The sequence below is a fragment of the Accipiter gentilis genome, chromosome 17 (assembly GCF_929443795.1).
Source record: "Accipiter gentilis chromosome 17, bAccGen1.1, whole genome shotgun sequence".
Taxonomy (NCBI): domain Eukaryota; kingdom Metazoa; phylum Chordata; class Aves; order Accipitriformes; family Accipitridae; genus Astur; species Astur gentilis.
The window spans coordinates 4,556,179-4,577,856 of NC_064896.1; the positions used below are offsets into that span (position 1 = coordinate 4,556,179).

At 45.0% G+C, this 21,678-nt stretch overlaps 1 protein-coding gene across 2 annotated transcripts in view; it reads left to right on the forward strand.

Moving 5' to 3' along the window:
• The window catches only part of ARID1A (AT-rich interaction domain 1A), a 61,394-nt gene that overhangs the window by 36,271 nt on the left and 3,445 nt on the right, over window positions 1–21,678 (forward strand). The window contains exons 5-19 of one of the 2 annotated variants that reach the window (XM_049819926.1): window positions 5,696–5,936; window positions 6,306–6,395; window positions 7,106–7,273; window positions 7,896–8,211; window positions 9,525–9,670; window positions 9,757–9,866; window positions 12,304–12,513; window positions 13,071–13,278; window positions 17,107–17,239; window positions 17,609–17,781; window positions 17,961–18,111; window positions 18,270–18,401; window positions 18,512–18,608; window positions 20,082–20,955; window positions 21,208–21,338. In XM_049819926.1, the coding sequence (XP_049675883.1) occupies window positions 5,696–5,936; window positions 6,306–6,395; window positions 7,106–7,273; window positions 7,896–8,211; window positions 9,525–9,670; window positions 9,757–9,866; window positions 12,304–12,513; window positions 13,071–13,278; window positions 17,107–17,239; window positions 17,609–17,781; window positions 17,961–18,111; window positions 18,270–18,401; window positions 18,512–18,608; window positions 20,082–20,955; window positions 21,208–21,338 (3,180 nt within the window). The remainder of the gene's footprint in view (window positions 1–5,695; window positions 5,937–6,305; window positions 6,396–7,105; window positions 7,274–7,895; window positions 8,212–9,524; window positions 9,671–9,756; window positions 9,867–12,303; window positions 12,514–13,070; window positions 13,279–17,106; window positions 17,240–17,608; window positions 17,782–17,960; window positions 18,112–18,269; window positions 18,402–18,511; window positions 18,609–20,081; window positions 20,956–21,207; window positions 21,339–21,678) is intronic. The other variant, XM_049819927.1, reaches the window with a different exon arrangement.

The window sequence follows — 21,678 nt, forward strand, 5'->3', positions numbered from 1 at the left end:
ATGGTAGAAGAGCAGAGTGAGGTGAATGGTGGTCTTCGCTGGGACAACTTGTATATTTTTGGGATAGGACAGGACTTGGAAATCTGCTTTGGCTTTGGAATAGTTCACTTTCTTCTCGTGGTGATGGTAGGTCTTTACATTCCCACCCAGGGTGTTCAGTGAGCCTGCAGCTGCCTACCAAATGCTGACAGCCAGTGCTCAGTGGGTTTCATGTTTCTGGTGGTAGGTGCTGATGGATTTTGTCAGAATTTTAAAGCATGGCAGTCAAAATTGAGCTGGTGGTGATGCAGGGCTTGCAGGAGTGTGTGCCCTTTCCAGTGTGCCTCCAGTAAGGTGGACCAGCTTGGAGACTGAAAAACTCCATTCTGACTCTTTGATTTGTGAGCAAGAAAAGACTTTGGAGAAAGTAGTTTATAACTCTCTCTGGATGAAAAGTATCAGCTGGATTTCTACTGTAGCTTAACTTGTGTTCCCCAGCTCGAACTTCTGGTTTCTACTGGGGAAGCAATCTGGAAGTGGCATACAGTAAGTAGGAAGGCTGTGGCAGGCTGCAGAGCCCTCTCCAGACCCTTCTGTCACATCGTGTGGCAATCTCAAGTCAGCTTTGCAAGGTGTCGTCTTGGATGTGATGTGAATCTGTAAGTCTGGTGTAAATTGAGCACGGTGAGGTCTCTAGGCCACTTTGTATTATGAGATAGAGTGCTTTGTGAAGCATAAGATGCAAGATTCAGTTGTCTGTACTGGAGGAGGAGGAATAGGTCTATCCATTTCCCCAAAATAGCAGGGACATCCTAGCTTGTCGGTCAGCTGTGTAATTTTTGTGATAGAGAGGATTGAGGTATTTTGGGTGTGGAAGTAAAGGGGAAGGGAAGGACAAGCTTGTGATTTCTAAGTGTTGATAGTTCTTGAATGAGTGGAAAAGAAACTGCAGAGAAAATGAAATTGCAATAGAAAGTAGGTGTTTCAATTAGTCAGAAGCAATGAAGAGGCTTTTTCTCTTTCAGAAAGAATCGGGGAATAAATTTAGTCATTGTTCTCTGGTCTTGCTTGTAAGCATCTTTATGGAAACAACTGGCCTTACAGAATTTATAAGCTCCATGACATGCTCGTCTCCAGATCATAATTTCCTTGAGTGCTATCTAGTGATCTGATAGTGCCTACAATCATTACAGTCTGACTGCTCTCCTTCCCTCTTCCCCCACACTTTTCATATGCACTTAGGTTGGGGATGGGCAGGGGAGTAGTAGAGGAAGGCTGCAGTCCCCAGTGAGGAGATCAATTTGCTTTCTGGTCAGTCTTCCTGCTTTTCCAGATCAGTGGGATGGGCCAGAGTGGAGCCTTGAATCTCTTCTCCTCTGGGGTTTTGTTACCTTGATCTTAAGTATTTCTTGTTGTTTCATCTTTTATGTTTGTTTAACAAATGAGCTTGTATCAGATAGTGAAATGGTGGTTCCTCTTTTCATATAAAAGAAACCTTGCTGTTTCCAGCATAAACTAACTGGCTCCCTTGTGTTGGTCGTGCCAGGACTTGCAACCCTTTCCCTGAGATAGATGAACTCCCCTGCCCCCTCCTTTGGGTACCAGATTGTGTGATTTCAGGCATGGTTTTGTTGTGGTGTGAAAAGAAGGTGTTAGCTGCTGAGTCCTTGTTTGTCAGCAGTACTGACAAACCCATGCTGGCATCGGTGAGGGCTGGGCAACCAATCGCAGCTGGAACAGTTATCGTTTCAGGGTCCCTGTGGGCTTCCGCTATCAGGTCACATCCCAAAATAACACTGGGCAGTATTTCAAGTGAAGAAACTCAGGCTTTGGGGCTGCAGCCAGCCTGGAGTGTGAGATTCTGTGTGAAATAGTTGGAATCCCTCCAGCGTTTTTGATCTGCATGGCAGATGAGCAATAAAATGCATAAAAAACACATTGGAAACACGTGAGGAAATTCTCCAGACCCTGACGTTTCCTTCAAGTTGGCAGAGTTACTGCTGTCAAGCCTCACCTCCTGTCTCAGCTCGATTGGCTGTGCTGGCGGGAGGATGGAAGAGGAGAGCCCTTCTCCTGGTGCTGCTGTGTCTTTCCAGGTCTCCTGATGCTCTGTGGGAGGCAAATAAAACCTCACTGGCCCTCTCCTCTTGGGCTTGATCCAGAACCCACTGACGGCAGCAGGTCTCCATTATTTCAATGAGGTTTTCTTTTTTTTAAAGGCTTCTCTGCTACGGCTGTCCTTAAAACAGTCTGTAGAGAGACTGAGAGATTTCTTTTTCCCCTAGTTTGTGGTGCACTTAAGTAAATGGGATATCAGAGCTGGAGGGTGTCCTTTAGGTTTAGTTAAAAAAAAAACCAACCCACTCTGTGCCTTGATGGTTGGCATCCTGAGAAAATAACTTGATAGGTAGAAAACAGCTCTGTACTGATCAGCTGCTTGCACTTAGGCATTCCAGTCCCTGCTTCTCTCCTTTCCCTTGCAGGAGTCTCACTTCTGAGAATCTTAGTCCGGCTGAATAACACACTTAGAAAATGCTGCTGCTGTGCTGGCAGAGCGTTTCTTTGCTGGGAAATGGCTTTATTGTTGGAATTCATAAAACTTGCAGATCTTTAGCGGTGAAAGTAACTTTATGAGTTACTTGATTTTTATGGTCCTGTTTCAATTCATGTCCTACCATCCAAGAAAGGTTGCCATGTAATTCACTTTTAACTTATTTAAACTGATAAACTGAGAGTCTGATCCACAGTCTTATAGCTAGAAGGCCTACTTCTCCTATATGTGAGGTCTGTGATGGTATGCTAGCAATGCAGAGGGGCCCTTGCTCGCATGTCTACCCTGTATTAACCTGCTTAATTAAAACTGAATGTTTTTAAATGACTTGCAGTACTTAGGTTAAGCTTTGATGCATAGGCAAGGTCGAAGACATCAGCTTTAAAGATTGTTATCTAGTTACTTAGGAGTTAATTTTCAAACAGTTTTTAACATTGCTTCATTTTATGTCTTGCAGATATTTTCGTGCCTGGCATTACCAAGTCATACCCTCTTAGTCTGCCAAGTTTATGTATGAATATTGTTCATACCATGTAGCAGACAGTGACCCCCTCAGATCCTGGAGGCAAATGTTCTCTTTTGCCTCTTTGAGAAGCATGTCACTTACACTCCTGATAATGGAAGGAAACTTTCACATTTCACCTTGCACACTTGCTCTGTGTATGTCCTTTCATGCCAGTATTTTGCCTCAGGTGTACATTTTATAATGTGTTTTTTTCCTTTCTGCCTAAAAATCTCTCACCTAAGTAGCTATAGGCTCTGCCCCTCTGGTCTGAAGGTTTAACTGCTCTAAAATGCTGTACCTGCATAAGCTCATGGTAGTGAGGATTTTAAAGCTGCAAAGGGTTTTGGTCTCCATTTCAGTGGTGATGAAAACAGTGTTTGGATGCGTTTGGTGATTCAGACTAAAAGTACCTTAATGTGTTTAAGGGTAACACCAGTATTTCCATCCAGTTTTAGGTTGGACTGAATTGGTTTCTGGGCATTCTGATCCCTTTGTTGACTGAGAGGGAGGGGAATCTATGTATCTTTTACCAGTGGCTCAAGTTAGATGCAGTGAGTCCAGGAAGAGGAGTGTTTTGCTCTTGATTGTTTGTGTTGGTTGATGCTTTTTAATGCAAAATGTTGGAACTACTGTCTCTTCACTCCCACTTCAGATGGTTTCCACAGTAGGAATGTGAGGTTTGTCAAAGTTGTCTGGGGGAAAAAAGAAGACTGAGTAGCTGCATAAAGCAGCAATGCTTTTGATGTTACAATAGGAAGGTAGTGAAAATTGCAAGAGCTCTTAGACACTATTTTTAGGCTTTTTCTGCAGTTTTTTAGCTTTCATTGGAATAAAACAAAGCTCTTTTTTTTTTCCTCAGGAAGATAATACTTCAGCAGTAAGCAAATGCACCTCTGAGACTGTCGTGCAGGAAATGATCTCTCAAACAGAAGCAGTAATGGAAGGGGAGGAAGGACGTGCTATGCACTAAGTCGTCCCACCAAGTGACTGGCGTTTTCAGCTCAAATGTAGCATTTGCCAGCATTTGTTAGAAGTGTTTTGATCAAATTCCACTGTTAAAATGGACAAGATTTCCTTACTGCAGCAGGCAACTGAATGTGGTGCAGCTGATGCCCAACTCTCCCCTTTGTCCTTCTGAATGTCACTGTCTATCCAACAAGTGTGATGAGGTGGCTGGGTATCTCCTGGGTCGTTTTTTATTCTTCTGTAACTCCAGTTTTCCACTTCCTAGGATGTGGTGATGTACTGTTCTCCAGCTTAGATGATGGGGACATGCTGTCAGAATCTTTTCACACATCACCTGGCAGACAGGTGTTACAGAGTGATAGGGCTCTTGCTTGCTTCTGAAGGCTGATAAGTTTGCAGTATCTTGTGTCTGAGGTCCTTCCGCACTGCACAGAGCTGGGAAAATGTTATCCGAACTGCTGCTAAACAAGGCATCAGCCAGTCAGTGTAAATGAGACCGGAGTGTCCAAGTTATTTGTCAGTTGGCTCAGCCTTTCTGCATGGTGTTTTAAACGAGGTTGGCTCTGTTCATGCTGGTCAGCTGAATACTGTGCAGAGGGAGTTGGATCTGAAATGCCTTCAGGGCTCAGTCCAGAACACTTCAGATCCAGGGTTGATTGCTCTGAAGGACTTACAAAGGATAGGTGAAGTCCTGGTAAGCTTTGGTCTGCTGCTTCTTCACCTGCTGTGATCCTTTGAATCTCTGGCAGAGATTTTATCTAATCACTGGAATAGTTATAACTTGCCAGCTTTCTGTTCAAATGTGCCACCACTTACTCTGTCTTGGACTGTTAACTCATTTATTCCAGGCCAAGCCTGAATAGCTGATGCACCTTATTATCAAACGGCTAACACAATTGTGCATGTTGGATCTGCACATCACCTTCTTGGAAGTATCCCCATTTTGCAGACTTGCCAGCTGATTTTTGGTGCTGTTGCTTTGCAGTCGCTACTGTGGTGATCGGAGGTTTCAACTTTCTTCGGCTTTTCGTGCTTCTCTTATTTAGGGTGGATACATGCAATAGGAAGGGTATTTTCTAGCCTTGCCTTCAGGAAAAGCTGAACTTCACAGGCTGATACTGTAACTGCTAATTTTTGCTATATTTGAAGAAAGGGAAGTGGGAACCCTGAAGAGTATTCTACTGTTTTCTTTTAAATCTCTGTTTAGTTTGTTTTTATCCATCTCAAGTGAGTAGTTTCCCAGCTCATATGAGGTTTATGAATTAATTATGTTGAGGCAGGAGTTTTCTGTCTTTCAGAGGCTAAGCCACGTTTCTCTTCCAAGCCATGATCACATGGAGTGTCTCTTCTATTTGCAGTTTTACCTGTATGGTTGATGCATTCTTTCATTTCTTGCCTCTAAACTGAATTAAAAGAAGCAAGTAGGAGAATTAGCTAGTTGTTTGGACCATCAGGAAGCATTCAGCAAACCAGCTAGGGAACCCTTGGGTTCAGAGACAGGCAGCAGGATAAGACACATTTGGCAGTTACCTCAGTCTGCAGCAGCCTTCATTACTGACAATAGCATGAACAGAGTTCATTGATTTCTATTTGTAGTATGCCTAAGGGAGAAATGCACTCTTTCTTAGTGGTATGTGAGAGAACAGTCCCATGTCTTTTTATTTTTGCCTGATCTGTTTCTCTGTGTATTGCAGGACCTGTCTGGTTCAATAGATGATCTACCCATGGGTACAGAAGGAGCCCTGAGTCCTGGAGTAAGCACATCAGGGATTTCCAGCAGTCAAGGAGAGCAGAGTAACCCAGCTCAGTCTCCTTTCTCTCCACATACCTCTCCTCACCTGCCAGGCATCAGAGGACCCTCCCCATCCCCAGTTGGATCTCCAGCTAGTGTTGCTCAGTCCCGCTCTGGTCCACTTTCACCTGCTGCAGTACCAGGTAACACTACTCACGTGTTGATCTTTTGGTGGGGCTGCTTCGTGCAGCTGGAGAGTGAATTAACGTGGCCGGTGGGGAGGAATTGGCCAGTGTCAGTAGCATGTGGTTATTGAGGTCCTGTGATCTCATTTGTTTGCTTTAAAATGTCTGTAACTTTTAAAGGATGCAGTAAGATGGGTGGGATGGCTGGTAAACCAGCGGTGTCATTTTGCTGGGTTAATGTGACTGATCTTGCTCTTGTTTTTCTTCACTGTGGCTAATGTGCTCTTCTCCCGAAGTTGTTTGTAGTTCTGCTGTTTAATACTCTTGCATCCTGGGTTTTGTGGTGTGCAATTTTTGTAATTAACCACTCTCCTTTTTGCGGTGTAGGCAATCAGATGCCACCCCGACCACCCAGTGGCCAGTCAGACAGTATCATGCATCCTTCCATGAACCAGTCAAGCATAGCGCAAGATCGAGGTGTGTGACATGAGTTAAAAGATGTAATTGTAAAGCTAGATGTGTGGCTAAAAATTACCTGGCCTGATGGCATGGATTCAATGGTGAGATAGCATTTAAAAGCTGCCCCAAGTTTATAAGTTGCAAGCGTTTAGGCACCTTGTAGTAAATTCAACTGTTACTGGTTGTTCAGCCTCTTCATGTTCCATCCAAGCTAGTAGTTTGGCTTGTAAGATGTTTCCTGTGGCTTTTGACACACTTTTCTGTGAACAGTGCTTGTCCAAGGTCCATGACCTTAAGCTCAAAATGAGAGGTGCTCGCAACAATATTGTGTGCCTTTTCCCACTAAGAAAATAAGGTTAATGTGGGGAAAAATGTGTGTAAAATTTCAGCTCTCATGGATGAAGGTATATAGTTGTCACCCTGAGAAAACAAACAAACAAACAAAAAACCAACAACAAGAAGCCCCTAGGATTTGCGGAGTTGTACTGTCTACTCCTGTGACACTAAGTTGGTTTTTTTCTGGTTAAAACAGGAAATTGGATCTGTTATCTTAGCAGATAACACTGGCTCCTTAATAGCAACCACTGTAAAAATCTGTCTAGGCTGTTGCTGAAAGGATTTTGTTAGTGGGTCCCAGGGGTTGCTGTTAACCTAAGAACATGTGTGTCCAGTGGCACCTCTGGATACTTTGCACTAATAATTGTCTGCTCCATTCACTGGATGACCAGGTTACATGCAGAGGAATCCTCAGATGCCACAGTACAGCTCACCCCAGCCTGGCTCAGCCTTATCTCCCCGTCAGTCTTCTGGAGGACAGATGCACGCTGGAATGGGGCCATACCAGCAGAACTCCATGGGAAGCTATGGACCGCAGGGTGGGCAGTATGGACCTCAAGGTGAGGCACAGTCAGCTCCTCCAGGTGGGAACTGAGCTGAGCAAATACAAAAGGCCTCTCTCGACTGTAACATCTTGTCTTTGATAAACTGTTTTTCTTTGTCCCCTCTTAATATGTGGGTAATACAAAACAGTGTGCTCCTTATGAGCTGGAAGGAACTGTACTTTGTTCATGTTGAGATTGATGAAATACGTTGCTTTTGGGGCTAGTTGTACTTCTAAATGTAGGATCCCTCCTCCTTGTTTAAAAAGGTGTAGGTTGTGCATCCAGGGTAATAGAGAAGAAGGGCCAGTTCTCTTTGGAGAGGAAGAAAATTGAGTGCTGTGTGTTTTGGAAAGGGTTAAGTGAGTTTTTTGCATCCTGTCCTGGACCGTTTAGCTCACTCTGCTTGGTTGAGGTTTGGGAGAGTTTCAGGCAGCTTTTGAATCGATGTTGTTACTTGGCTATGTCAAAACACATTTTATGTGGCTTATATCCAAGTACTTTGACTTTTTGTTGAGGTGTTAACACTCCCCCTCATCTCTGTTAGTGATCTTTAAATATTTGCTGATAGAAGATTTTTATGGTGATTCATAAACTAACTAGTTGAATGATGTTGTCTTCCCCTCTTTTTTCTCCTTAGGAGGTTATCCCAGGCAGCCAAACTACAATGCTATGTCCAATGCCAACTACCCCAGTCCAGGAATGGGAGGAAGCATGAACCCCATGGGAGCAGGGAGCCAGATGCATGGGCAGACTGGTGTGCCACCGTACAGCGGGCTTCCTCCAGGAAGGATGAGCCATGCAACCATGGGGAACAGACCTTATGGACCTAACATGGCGAATATGCCACCTCAGGTGGGGACAGGCATGTGCCCCCCACCAGGTGGCATGAATCGCAAAGCACAAGAAGCGGCTGCTGCCGCGATGCATGCTGCTGCCAACTCCATCCAGAACAGGTAAGAAGTGTGATTGCCCCTGGTCTCTGTTAAAGTCGCTTCTCTATGTCAGATCTAGGTTTCAAAGCTGTGGATGGGATAACCCAAATTTAAGGTAATATTGAACATACACTACCTTGAAGGTTTGTCCTTCTTGGAGACTTTTTAATCAATCTTAAGTGTTAAAAAAGGAAGAGCATAAAGCTTGGACGAGCACTATGGTGGAATACATCATTAATGACGTGCTTAGGGAATTTTTAATATTCATAGGTGAAATCTTTTTAACTCTGAGATCCCTTCAGTTGTTTTCCCTTTCTGGTTGTCTTTGTTACATGAGTGGCTTAAAAGATACTGCGTGTGTGGTAAAACCCATAAATCTAGCAGACAGCCATCCAGCTGCATTTGTCTGAACCAAGGCATTACTTGTCCAGTGTAATGAACTTCTTCCTTTTAGGGCCTTGATGAGAAGCTGTGGGAAAGGGAGCTGGAATTCAGCACTGAACTTTGCAACTATTTTCTGTGATGGTGTTTTTTTGGTGTATTTATTTATTTATTTATTTATTTTTATTGCACATTTCAGAGTAGGTGTATGTGGCCTACCAGAATGCCAAGAGAGCCATGAACCTGCTTATAAATTGGGTTCCCCCAGTAAAGCTGTTAGATATATTTGTTCTCGGACTGGCCATTGTGCTCCTCTCCTTATGCTGACTTAAGGACTGCTTCTGCAGTCTGCTGTCTGATGTTACCTATGACTGCCAAGAGGCCAAGTTCCTAAATGCCAATAAAGGCATCAAAGCCTGTGCCTTTGAGTAACAAGTTTGAGCAGCAGTTGTGTATGAGGTTTTCTGATACAGGTAAAATAATGTAGCTTGTATGGGTAACACAAAGGAAAGAAAGAAAGAAAGAAAAATCATTAAATGTGGCTGGAGCACTACACTGTTCATCTATACAAATAATGGATTCTCACTTAAATGCACAGGGCTGCATTATTTGCATATCTGTTCTTCCCTGTAAAGGCAACTTAACAACTGAGTTGAAGTTCAGTTTGGGCATGTAGTAGAATAAGATTAAGGATGAAAATGTGCAGAACTGAAGTCCCTTTTTTAAATGGTTTGCATCCCCTTTTCTTTTGAGAATGAGACTTAGGCTCTAGGGTTGCTAAGCTTTAAAACAGCACCTGATCTTTGGTCTTTTGCTGGATGATTGAGCTGGAGAAAGTCACTTCTCCACTTCCTTTGTAGAAGGTTTCTTTTAGCAAACCTGCTTCCTTGGAAGACAAGATCTTAATGCTTAGTATTTGGAGTAAGTGTCTGTTTCTTCCTTGTCTTCTCTAGGCCTCCTGGTTATCCCAACATGAATCAAGGGGGAATGATGGGCACTGGACCTCCTTATGGACAGGGAATTAACAGCATGGCTGGCATGATAAACCCCCAGGGCCCACCCTATCCGATGGGTGGGAATATGGCTAACAACTCTGCAGGTAAGCCAGTGCTGACCATTAGGCATTTCCTTGATTTCATTGTACTGGGTGGAGAATCAGTGTTAAAGATTGTTTTAATTTCCTAGGGATGGCAGCAAGCCCTGAAATGATGGGTCTTGGGGATGTCAAATTAACACCTGCAACTAAAATGAACAATAAGGCAGATGGGACGCCAAAAGCAGAATCCAAGTCAAAGGTAAAATGTTTTGGTTTTTGTTTTTAATGACTCCCATCCTCTTCAGCATGCAGGGAAATAAAATCATTGCATGTTAACTTGGAGTGAACAGTGCATCTGTCTAGTAGTGAGCGTGGTTCCTGAGAGAAAGCTATTTTGATTCATCCTCCTCACCCTGAACAGGCTTCTTGTTAGCATGGTTGTCCTTGTAGTAGTATGTGATCTGACTGCTACTTGTGACCACAGTTCTAACTCACAAGTGTGCCGAGTGAGTGGGATATCCTCTTTTGGGATGTGTTATGTTTTGGAGCGTAATTAAAGACATAAGTGTCTCGAAATGTGTGTATCTGTGTTTTAGAGTAGGCTCTGGCTATATTTGCAATAAACCACTAAATACCTACATACGTTAATAATAGTATTCTTGCGGAGCCCGAACTGTGCCATCCCCTACAGAGACCCTCTAGCCCTCAGTAAGGCCAGGAAAGGGACTCTTCCATTAGAATTCACATGTCCTCCCCCTCGCCTTTATCTAGAATTTCTAACAGATGCCTGGCACACCTTATTTGTATGTTCTCGTTTCAAATGTGGGCTAGTCCTGGCTTTATTAACTGGGGACAAGGTACCTGAACAGATATGCCTTTTGGATTGGCTTTATCCAAGTCCCCAGATCCTACAAATAGCTGATTAGACTGTTGCTTGAATCAGAAGTGTAAAGGTAAAGACCATGTAGTTGAAGTGCTCAGTGTAAGGAGATGCAATGTGAATTATGCTTGATGTGTCCAGCCCTGGCTGTGCTTGAACTGTGGCAGTGGTTCCAAGAGGTTCTTCAGGATTTATCAGGAAAATTCAAACAATTGAGGGTTTTACTGCTGGGATTCATAAACTGTTCAGAAAAGAAGGGGAGCATTTCCCAGTCCTTCGGGACCAATCAATTTCACTTGAAAAACAACTTAATATTAGGAAATATCACTTGCCACAGTGAAACTGCCAAAAGAAGTGTGAACAAACCTGAGTTTGTTTCTGGTGTAGACTTGGAGCTAGTCACTTACCACCTCTCAGCTGGGAGGTGGTACACTTAAGTGTTACTGTTGTTTCACAAACAAACTAATCCTGTGTTAAAGCCAGAAGAGGGAGGCAAACAAGTTCTTCGGGGACTGTTTTTCTTTGCGTTACTGCTACCAGTTTCAAAAGAACCACTAAAAAAAACAGTTTCTGAGCCCGTAGTCTCCTCTTTTGCTACTTGAAAGAAAATAAAAGCTCTGCAAGTTTGATACCTGTACCACCAGCAGTCTCCGAGAAGATTCAGAAGATCTCTCACTGCTGCTCATGTGTCCTGGCACCTGCCTTTCTATTTATGATGAACAAGGACTTAAATACTCGTGGGCTAGGAAATGCCAGAAGCTACAAATAGGGTTGTTCTGTTCTCCTGGTCTGTGCTGTTCAAGGATTATCTTGTGTTAATGAATATACTCAGTCTTGGGTATAGGGGTCCATCTACAACATCATCAGATTTGAAGTTCACTTCTACCTTGGAAGTTCATTTTTAAGGAAGCATGTGGAATGCCAAAACCATTTCTGCCTTTACTCCAAGTGTGTGTGATCCAGGTGGTGAAAGACAAAATAACATGCTTATGTACTACTTCAGAAGACTTGAGGGAAGCAAGGCAAGATGCAGGTCCACAGGTTTTACCTCTAAATAGACCCTCAGACAATTCAGTGAATCAGATGTGTAGGAACTAGTGTGATACTCATACTTCGTAACTGAAAGCTTGTATTTGAAATTGCTGTGGTGCCTTTCCACATCAGTCTTCCTGGATCCCAATATGCCAGTGATAGCAAACCAGTATGGGAGTTTATGTCGTATCTGGGTAGCAGGAGATTTCTGTACTTCTGTCAGTCAGTAGGCAAAGGAAGAGAGATGGTCTTTGTGGGGGACCCCTTGCAGACATTCGTCAAATAGGTGCCTCTAATCTTTATTTTTCTTTGAGGCATGTTTATTTTTATTCTTTGGCAGTGTTTAGTGACAGTCTAATCTGGCATCTACAACTTGGGTAAGAGAAGAGACTAACTTGCAGTAGCCACGGGGAATCTCATTTGCAGTTGAATTAGGTGTTTTCTCATATATTTAGCAGACAAGTCCTCAAAAGATGTCTTAAAGAGATGGCTCTCTGCAAAGTCTCTTTTAGGTTTGTTTGGTTTCTGTAGCATTCCTGAAACCCTTCACTTTTTAAAAATATATACTCTACGAATTCCCTGAGTAGCGGCTGGTTTTGTGATACCTTTGTCAAATAATACTTGCCTGACGTTGATCTGAGACTAGTGTAGGTCTAATATAAACCTTTTCTCAATATAACAGCAGAACTTTGAATTCTTATCTGACTGCTTTTTTGAAACCATCTCGGACGTGAACTAGCTGCTTTTGTGCTGCTCAGTCCTGATATCTCTTTACTTCTCCTAGAAGTCCAGTTCCTCTACTACAACCAATGAGAAGATCACCAAACTCTATGAGCTGGGTGGTGAGCCTGAGAGGAAGATCTGGGTAGATCGTTACCTGGCCTTTACTGAAGAGAAGGCCATGGGCATGACAAATCTCCCAGCAGTAGGCAGGAAACCCTTGGACCTTTACCGGCTCTACATCTCAGTGAAAGAGATTGGGGGTTTGACTCAGGTGAGCATCCACCAGCCAGTGTGGTGACTGGGTATTTGTATTCAGAGCTGCCTGCTGTCTGGCAGTTGCAAGCCAATGGGCAACACAATTTAAAGTCAGCTTTGTAGCTAGATGTAAACCATGACTTTCCATTTAGCTGTGTTTATTTTCTTTTTATTTTTTTAAATAATGCTTATAAGACCCAACATCCTTTAAGTGACCCAAATGTCTGCTCTCCTGTTGTCTGGTTGAGAATAGTCTGTAGTGAGATTCAATTCAAGTGATTTTTTTTTTCCCCATGTTTTGTCCAGTTCAAAGATTGGTGACACTTTGTCTTTGCATCTGATTGTCAACTGACCTCGTGACTAACTTGATTTGCAATCTGTCCCTGTTCCAAAAGTTTTTTGTGGGTGGGGAAGAGGGTTTACTAGTTTTGGGTTTTGAACACAACTGTATCTGCTCTGCTTAGCCCTTACTGCATCCTTTGTGCTAGCTGGGAAGTGTTGATTTCTCCCCAGAAAATTTTTTTGAGAAGTAGCTGGGTTTTTGAGTTCAGAGCCTCTTCTTTGTTTGTGCAGGTCAACAAAAACAAGAAATGGCGTGAGTTAGCCACAAATCTCAATGTGGGCACATCCAGCAGTGCAGCTAGTTCTTTGAAGAAGCAGTATATCCAGTGTCTCTATGCCTTTGAGTGCAAGATTGAGCGAGGTGAAGACCCCCCTCCAGATATCTTTGCAGCTGCTGATTCAAAGAAGTCTCAGACTAAGATACAGCCTCCATCTCCAGGTGAGTTTAGACACTGGTTTAAGGTGTGCAATGAATGTTTGAACCAGAGGATCTCTGGCACTGTATGCCCGACTCCGTGTGCTGTGGGCCAGACTGGTTCCAAACTTCTACAAAGCCCCCATGTCTGTTTCTAATTAGATGTTCTCTGGTTGTGTAGATTAAATACTTTTGTAATGGGGGAGTGAATGGTACTGGGAATAAGTCAAGTTGCTTGAGGTAGTTCAGTTTTTGTGTGTCCCACCTCTGTAGTAAGTCTAAGAAAAAGTAAAACATGAAAATACACATACCTCTATGCTTACTAGTACATCACTGCCTTATGAGAATCTGGTGGGGAGAGAAGTCTTGAGTTATCCCTACAAGGTGATCTCTGCACTTCTAACAGCAGCCCTTGTTGCTGAGCTTTGGGAACTTGCTGGAAGAGTTGTGCTCATTTTGACTATGCAAGTGCTACCTTCTGGGAGTAAATGCTTGATGTGGGTGTGCACTCATCTTCCTCATGAGCTAGTTCTTTCTGTCTTCAGCAGGAGTCAGTGAGGACTTTCTGAGGCTTTGTGGACAGAGAGCTTTGTAAGCCTATTACAAGTTGGATGCTCTAGAAATCAAGCCCTTTAAAATGAACTTCTACTGTTGTTTCAAATTTGATGAGGTGGTCCAGTTTCTGAATATTTAAGCAGTGTTCAATTCAGATTTGTTTAACATAAAAAAAAAAAGAGAGAAGAAAAAAGGAGAAAACATCCAGGCTAGCAGTGCATGTTGTACTCTTTCGTCTTTGGAAAGTCTGATCATTTCTGTCTCATTTGCATTGAGTTCATTGCTTGAATTGCTGCTGAACTTGCCAACCCTTACAGCTTCAGTTTTCCAGTTTGTCTTATATAAGTAAAACCTTCAGATGCTCTTTCTGGTCAGAAGCCCATTCTTGTAGGTGAAATAAAATCTTTGTCTGCTTTGATGTTTCTGTAATGTTTGCAAAAAAAGCCTTTTTGGTTATGAAACCTGGCATCGTCTTTGTCTCACTCCTGAGGAGTGGAATAATGAATGCTTTTTAGATTGTACTGCAGTTGTGTCTCAGCCCTGCTAAGCTCTTGATCGACAGTATGCTTGTCCGAATATTCTGTTGGCAACTACGTTTATCTGTCTTCTCAGTTATAGAGTGTTGTTTTTTTAAAGAACTAAATCATGTCTTTTCACTAGTCAGGAAACCTGTCCCAGTGTAGCTTCAACCTTGGTGTATTCTGCGAGATAAAGCAACTTTTGTGTCATTAGACTAAACTTCTGTCTAAAGTGGTGTCTGAATTCCACTTAAACTAGACCACAAATCCATCCCCACTTTCTTTCCAAAACCTCTTTCTTGCCCCCCTGAGATACTAGGCAGTGGAACAAAGATGTTAAGAGCATTTGGAGTTTATTTGGAGAGGGCTGAGACTTTTAGGAAGGCACTGAAAACTTTTTGTAGCACTAGGTGCCTGTCAGAATGGATTAGATGGTGCACCAATTTTTATTTTGTTTTAGCTAATATGGTGCTATGTGAAGGTCGTGACTTTGCCTTCTGGGCTGTGGTACAGGTGATCTCTTGCTTCAGCACATCAGTGGGAGGAATTTGCGGGGCTGCTATCCCAAACTCTGCACATTTGTGCAGCTCTGTTGACTTAGTCCACAGGTTTGATTCCTGCTATGTGAGGACTGTGCTGTATTTTCTATTTAAACTGTTCTCTCTACTTGTCTTACTCCAGACTCCTGCAACTAGGAATATGCAGAGGCAGCAGTGAAGCATGGTTGGTTGCTCTGATCCTTCTAAGCTGTATCACTCAGCATGTTCATGCTCCTCTTTCACTTTGCTTTTCTTCCTCTCTCTTGCTCCCCTGGATCGGCAGGAACTGTGAGGGTGCAGGACACAAATAGCTCTCCCAACCCCAGCTCCAGGCTTAAGAGCCTTAAAGGAGCATTGAGTCCCAGTGGGCACTACTGTTCCAGAGGCTTGCTAAGGCCTGCTGAAGCAGCGTCCTCCAGACTTGCACCCATAGAGGTCTGTCTCCCAGCAAAGCACCCTTACGGAGAATAACTTCCCTGTTTGAAAGGCAAGTGGACAACAGTGGGGCATTTTGAAGTCCCATCATTCAGATGAAGTGCTCTGTCATCCCACACAGACACACGTGCTCTGCTCTTCTTGCAGACTTTATAACCTGTTGTTGTTGGCTTACACTTCATTTCAGCCTGTTCTGTCAAATTAACTACTGCATAACTTTGTAAATGATGAGGATCACACTGTACAATTCTCCATTAACCACTTCTTGAGGCTTCAGAGCATCTAAAGGCCTTGCAGGACAGTCATCTAGGTAGAGCTCTTGCTGCCGGAGCTGGTTTCCATGCAGCGTGCATTCATAACCCTCGAAAACCAAAAGTGTTTACAGAAAGGCCTTGGCTGGAGTGGACTGGGTATTGCCTCGTGGGCAGTTGGCACGGGTTTCCTGCAGACCTTCTTGGGTTCCTGCTCACAAACTGCAGCATGTCCCTGGGGAGGCGTAATCAGTCTGCCGTTGGGTTTTAATTCCCAGAGCATGGAACTGGCCCAGCTCCAACTGTGTGTAAATTTGTGAGTGGGAGGGACGGCAGGGGGTGGGGACAAACACCAAATGGCAGCGACGCAGGGAATGTCTCGAGGCCTCTTCCTGCCGATGCCAGCATTACAAACCAAGAGGAGCAACGAATTCCTGGGGGAAGCGAGCGGAGCTGAACCGCCACTGAGAAAGGCGGGGAGGGCCCATGAATGAAACTCCCCGCTGAGCTTGCCTCTGCCCTTCCTTCTCCCGAGACCTCCCTGGCCTGGGAGGGAGTCCTGGAGAAGAGGACAGGGTGCCAGGAAGGTGGGGTGTAAACAAACATGCCCTGGACGTGACCTCGGAGGATTTTAATGAATAGCTGGAATGACTCATCAACCAGCAGGGCTGAAGCTGAGGGATATCGGGTGCTGGGGATGGTAACTAATGGAAACATTAATTAAGAGTTCAGCTCTTGCCAGCTGTGAGGAGCGTATGAACCTGAGAGCTGACAGTGTCACAGCGATCCAGGGGCAGAGGAGAGCTCCTAGAGCTCATGGCACAGCTGGATTACACATGATGGCCTGGGATTTTTGGTGAAAGCTTACTGTAGCGTAAAGCAACCCCTACAGAGCCAGGGAACTTGCTGGACAGGTTTTGTCATTCAGTGAAAGATCCGGCATCTCCGGCATTCCCTGTTCCAGGAATCCTTGGGAGTGGTGCTTGAATTAACCTGCATGAATTAACCCCTCTCGAAGGGCAGAGCAGACAGAGGAGCCTTGTTCACAGTTACTTGGTGACTTCAGCTGGCATCCTGGAGTTTCCATCACTAGAAAGATTGTGAGACTTCCAGGAGAGGACTAAAACCCACCTTCTTTCTGGGTAGAAAGAGTGCGAAGGTGATGGGTCAGTGGTTGTCACTTGGCAGGAAGCACCGTATTCCCTGCCGCATGGTGCGCTGTAGAGCATCAACCTTTGAAGCTAGATAGCTTGGGCAACATGACACAGTGCCACAGTAGTGGCATGGTGTGTAAAAAGGAATGTGGTTAAGAAAGAGGGCATAATGAAAATGAACGCATCCTCTCAGCTTTCGATTACTGTACATGGTTCTTCTGGGAAGTCTGGCCCAGTATGTCCTTGTAATGCTGAGCTCCTTGTACTTTTTTGGCCATATTTAATCTGTCTCTTTCTTGAAGGACTCTTTGCTCTCTGTTCTTGAGGCTGATGTTCTGGGAAGTTCTGGGTTGCATCTGTAGGGTGCAGAGTTGCTTACACAACATTTCTGTTCTTGCAGCGGGTTCAGGCTCAATGCAGGGTCCTCAGACACCTCAGTCCACCAGCAGCTCCATGGCAGAAGGAGGAGACTTGAAGCCACCAACTCCAGCGTCTACGCCACACAGTCAGATGCCCCCTTTGCCAGGCATCAGGTACAAAACCATTGCACCCTCTTCCGCTATGCTGGACGCAAGCTGTGAACGTGAGGTCACTTCTGGGACATTACTACTGGTGGCTGGAGACTTGAGTACCTGTTTTGGTGGGGCTCCATGGCTTTGCTCCTTTGTTAATGGCTCTCAGCAACATTGTTGACTCTGCATCTGTGTGTGAATAATCATTACTTTTGGATTGGGTCTGAGGACAGTATTGTAGGAGGGCAGTTCTTCATACATCTCTTGGGGGAGCATGACTGTGGTCCTTCTAGGGGATAGCAACACCTGAGAGGGAACATGTGGGGAAGAGTATCCTGAGGAGCATTGTGGACCTCTATAATCCTGTGTCTGTGGGTTTTTTTGAATCAGGAGTAACTCAGTGGGCCTTCAGGATGCCTTTGCAGATGGTAGTGATCCTACGTTCCAGAAACGGAACTCCATGACTCCAAATCCAGGGTACCAGCCCAGCATGAATACCTCTGACATGATGGGTCGCATGTCTTATGAGCCAAATAAAGATCCTTACAGCAGTATGAGGAAAGGTAAGAAAGTCTTTGTGTGCTCCTCTCCCTTTTCTCCTTGAGTACTAATCCCTGTATCTGGCTGTACGCTGGAAGGTGCTGTAGGAGACCTTCTACTTGCCCTTCTTCCCCAGAAGATGGGATGTTTCTTTCTAAGGCAGAGGTAGACACGTTTATTGGTCCTTTTTTCAATATTTCAGCTCCAGGAAGCGATCCCTTCATGTCCTCAGGGCAGGGCCCCAACAGTGGTATGGGTGACCCTTACAATCGTGCTGCAGGTCCAGGGATGGGTAACATGGCCATGGGACAGCGGCAACATTATTCCTACGGAGGTCCTTATGACAGAGTGAGGTGGGTACTTGAACCTGGTGAGATCCTGATTTGCTTCACTCATGTGAAATGATTACTTTCTCTTCACTACTGTGACTTTACTGATCCTCCTTTTCCATCTGAGGAGCAAGGGTGAATTTAAGTGGATGTGTGGGGCTTTTCTCTTTGTCTCCCTGTAGGACGGAGCCCGGCATGGGACCCGAGGGCAACTTAGCAACCGGAACTCCGCAGCCCAACATCATGCCTTCCACCCCTGAATCGGGGATGTACTCTCCCAGCCGCTACCCACAGCAGCAGCAGCAGCAGCAAAGGTCTGTGCAGGGTGTTGCCACAAACAGCTCTTCCCAGTGAGAGAGCTCTGAGACTGTGAAAGTGAAGCATGCATCTGATCAGACAAGTAATACATCTGTTTCTTCTCCAGACATGATTCCTATGGCAATCAATTCTCCACTCAAGGCACATCCTCGGGCAGCCCCTTCCCTAGCCAGCAAACTACCATGTATCAACAGCAACAGCAGGTAAATTATCATGAAGTTTCTGATTTGTTCAACTGAGAGGCAGAAAAGTTTTATCTGTGAAATTTGTGAAAAGGGGACAGTAAAAACTCTTTGGGCTGTGTGTTTGCTTTATGAATGTGTAGAATTAAGTACCTTATACAGGAGGCTTTTATTTCCCCAGTTTCCAAATAGTTTAAGTAAGTTCTAATTAGCAGTTCCAGTGTTGCCTTAGCAAAACAATGTTCTGAGAATGGAGGTTGTGTAGTTTGCAGACTTCCGTGCTCTGGTCAGGCAGCAGGAGATCAGGAAGTGTTACTGGGCTTCTGTGCCCCTCTGGAACTTTCTGAATCCCATCATGTTTCTGTAACACTTTTGGTCCAAGTGATCAGATGAGTTTATTTGGAGTAAGTCCTTCATCGTTCTGGGGAGCTGTTTCAGGTGGATCGTTCTGCACAATCCAGGGCTTTTTTTTGTCTTGGCCTTACTGAGCCTGCAGACAAAGGCTTCAGGCCTGCCTCCACTGCCCCACTGCCTCCTACTTGCTGTTCTGAAGAACATCAGGTTTGTTTCAGGACAGAGTTTGAATGAACATATATCTCTTTCTGTAATCCTTATATATTACTTGCTCTTTGTGTCAGTGCCAGGACCCATAATGTTTTTTCAGATAATTTTGAGTCTTCTGGTTTAGGAGAGTATGGAGAGGGCACTCGCTGAGCTGTGCTAAGAATAATTCCAACTGCTCTGCAGTTTGGCTCTGCAACCAGAGCCACGGGGCTCTGAGCCAAGAGTTCGAGTTACTCTGGTACTTGTCATCTTTGAAGCCCTAGAGCTCCATCTGAAGCCAGTCATGACCGTGGAGCTTCTGAGTAGACTGTGTAGCAGCTAGAGCATAGATCCTTGGAGGCAAGAGAGATCTTGGATTTTAATTTTGTCTCAGCAATTGACTGTTTTCTCCATTTGCACTTAAAAGAAGAAGGGGGGGTGAATAGTTCTTGCTCCTTTCAGTGATGTGTTTTGAAATCTACAGGAAAGGAAGAAGCAGGAAGTACCACAGTTTCTAATGCATCTTATTTGATGCTTCAGCAGAAACCTCTGTTTTCTGGGAAATGCAAGAGAAATAAGGTCTGATAAAATTCTCGGATGTGAAAGGAAGCAAGTACCTGTGCATGGTTTGGCTTGTAGTGAACGTATAGTAGAGTGGAGTCTTTTCTACAGGAAAGTCCTTTCTGTGGGCAGACTTCTGCCCCCAGGGCATCCTTGTAGAATCCACAAGGAAACTACCCAGCCAGCCGCAAGGAATTGGTCTTGGCTTGTGAAATTGAAAGACTGATCCAACTTCACATTGGATATGGCTAACGAGACAAGTCTTGCCCTCCTGCAGGCCATGCCGTGGGGCATATCCTCTGGCTCTGAATAGCTCTGCCCACTGAGGTTTGGGTTGCTTGTTTCTAAGTAGATAATCTCCTATTGCCGATGCTTTTATTTTCCCTGTAGAATTACAAGCGACCGATGGATGGTAGCTACGGCCCGCCTGCTAAGCGACATGAAGGGGAGATATACAACGTACCATACAGTGCCGGGCAGGGGCAGACGCAGCAGCAGCTGCCTCCAGCACAGACCCAGCAACCGAGCCAGCAGCAAACTGCACAGCCGTCTCCGCAGCAGGACTTGTATAACCAGTATGGGAGTACATACCCTGCTGCTGACCGCCGATCTGCCGGAGGGCCACAGAACCAGTTCCCATTCCAATTTGGCAGAGACAGGGTCTCGGCTCCCCCAGGCTCCAATGCTCAGCAAAACATGCCTCCTCAGATGATGGGTGGTCCTATACAGTCTACTCCAGAGGGCCCGCAGCAAGGCGCCATGTGGCAAGGGCGCAACGAAATAGGGTACAGCTATCCGAATCGGCAGAGCACTGGCTCTGCGCCCCAGGGGCCTGCTTATCACGGAGTGACTCGAACAGATGAAATTCTGCATTCAGACCAGAGGGTCAACCATGAGGGACCATGGCCTTCCCACGGGAACCGGCAACCTCCTTATGGTCCCTCTGCCCCCGTGCCCCCAATGACTAGGCCCCCCCAGTCTAACTACCAGACCCCCCCTAGCATGCAGAATCACATTCCTCAGGTATCCAGCCCAGCACCTCTGCCCAGACCTCTGGAGAATCGCACTTCTCCTAGTAAATCTCCATTCCTGCACTCGGGGATGAAAATGCAGAAGGCAGGACCACCTGTCCCTGCCTCGCATATAACACCAGCAGCTGTACAGCCTCCCATGATCCGACGAGACATCACCTTCCCTCCGGGATCAGTAGAAGCTACGCAACCTGTGTTGAAGCAGAGGAGACGGCTGACAGCAAAAGATATTGGTAAGAGGAAACTCCTGCTTTTCCGCTTATGCTTGTCGAGGGGATGGGTGCTGCCAGGGCTTTGCTGGCTTTGAAAGAATTACATTTTTGCAGGTTATTTGTGTTTTCAGACATCATTTTGGCATTTGGTACATATAGTCTGTACATATCTCGAACAGGCTCTGCTCTTCATGGATCCAAAAAGCAGTATCAAGTATCTCCTTTTTGTTTTTAAACTCCAGGAGCTGGAAGTATCATGTGTTTATGTTACAGGAACTCCTGAAGCCTGGAGAGTGATGATGTCTCTGAAGTCCGGGCTACTAGCTGAAAGTACGTGGGCCTTAGATACCATAAACATCCTGCTCTATGATGACAACAGCATAATGACCTTCAACCTCAGCCAGGTGGGTGCACATGGTCTCTGATGCAGGTCTTTGAAGTGCTAATTTTGTAGGGTTTTCTGTCAGCGAGATAGCAACAAGCAGCTTGTGCCCTTGTAGGGCCAGACTCCCCGATGTCCCTGTACCTGTGGAGCATGCCAGGTCGGAAGAGAGCGTGGGGTCTGGGTAGCTGTGTGCTGGTTCCTTACTAGCTCATGTAATTTATATGGTTGTTGGTGCGCAAGCGTGTGTGTGCTGCTCTCTGGTGAGATGTATTGCCTCCGGAACAGAGGAAGTGAATAACAGTGGGGAGGCCGTAATGGACTTTGCAGCAAGAGTGCTATGAAAGATTAGAAGATGGTTG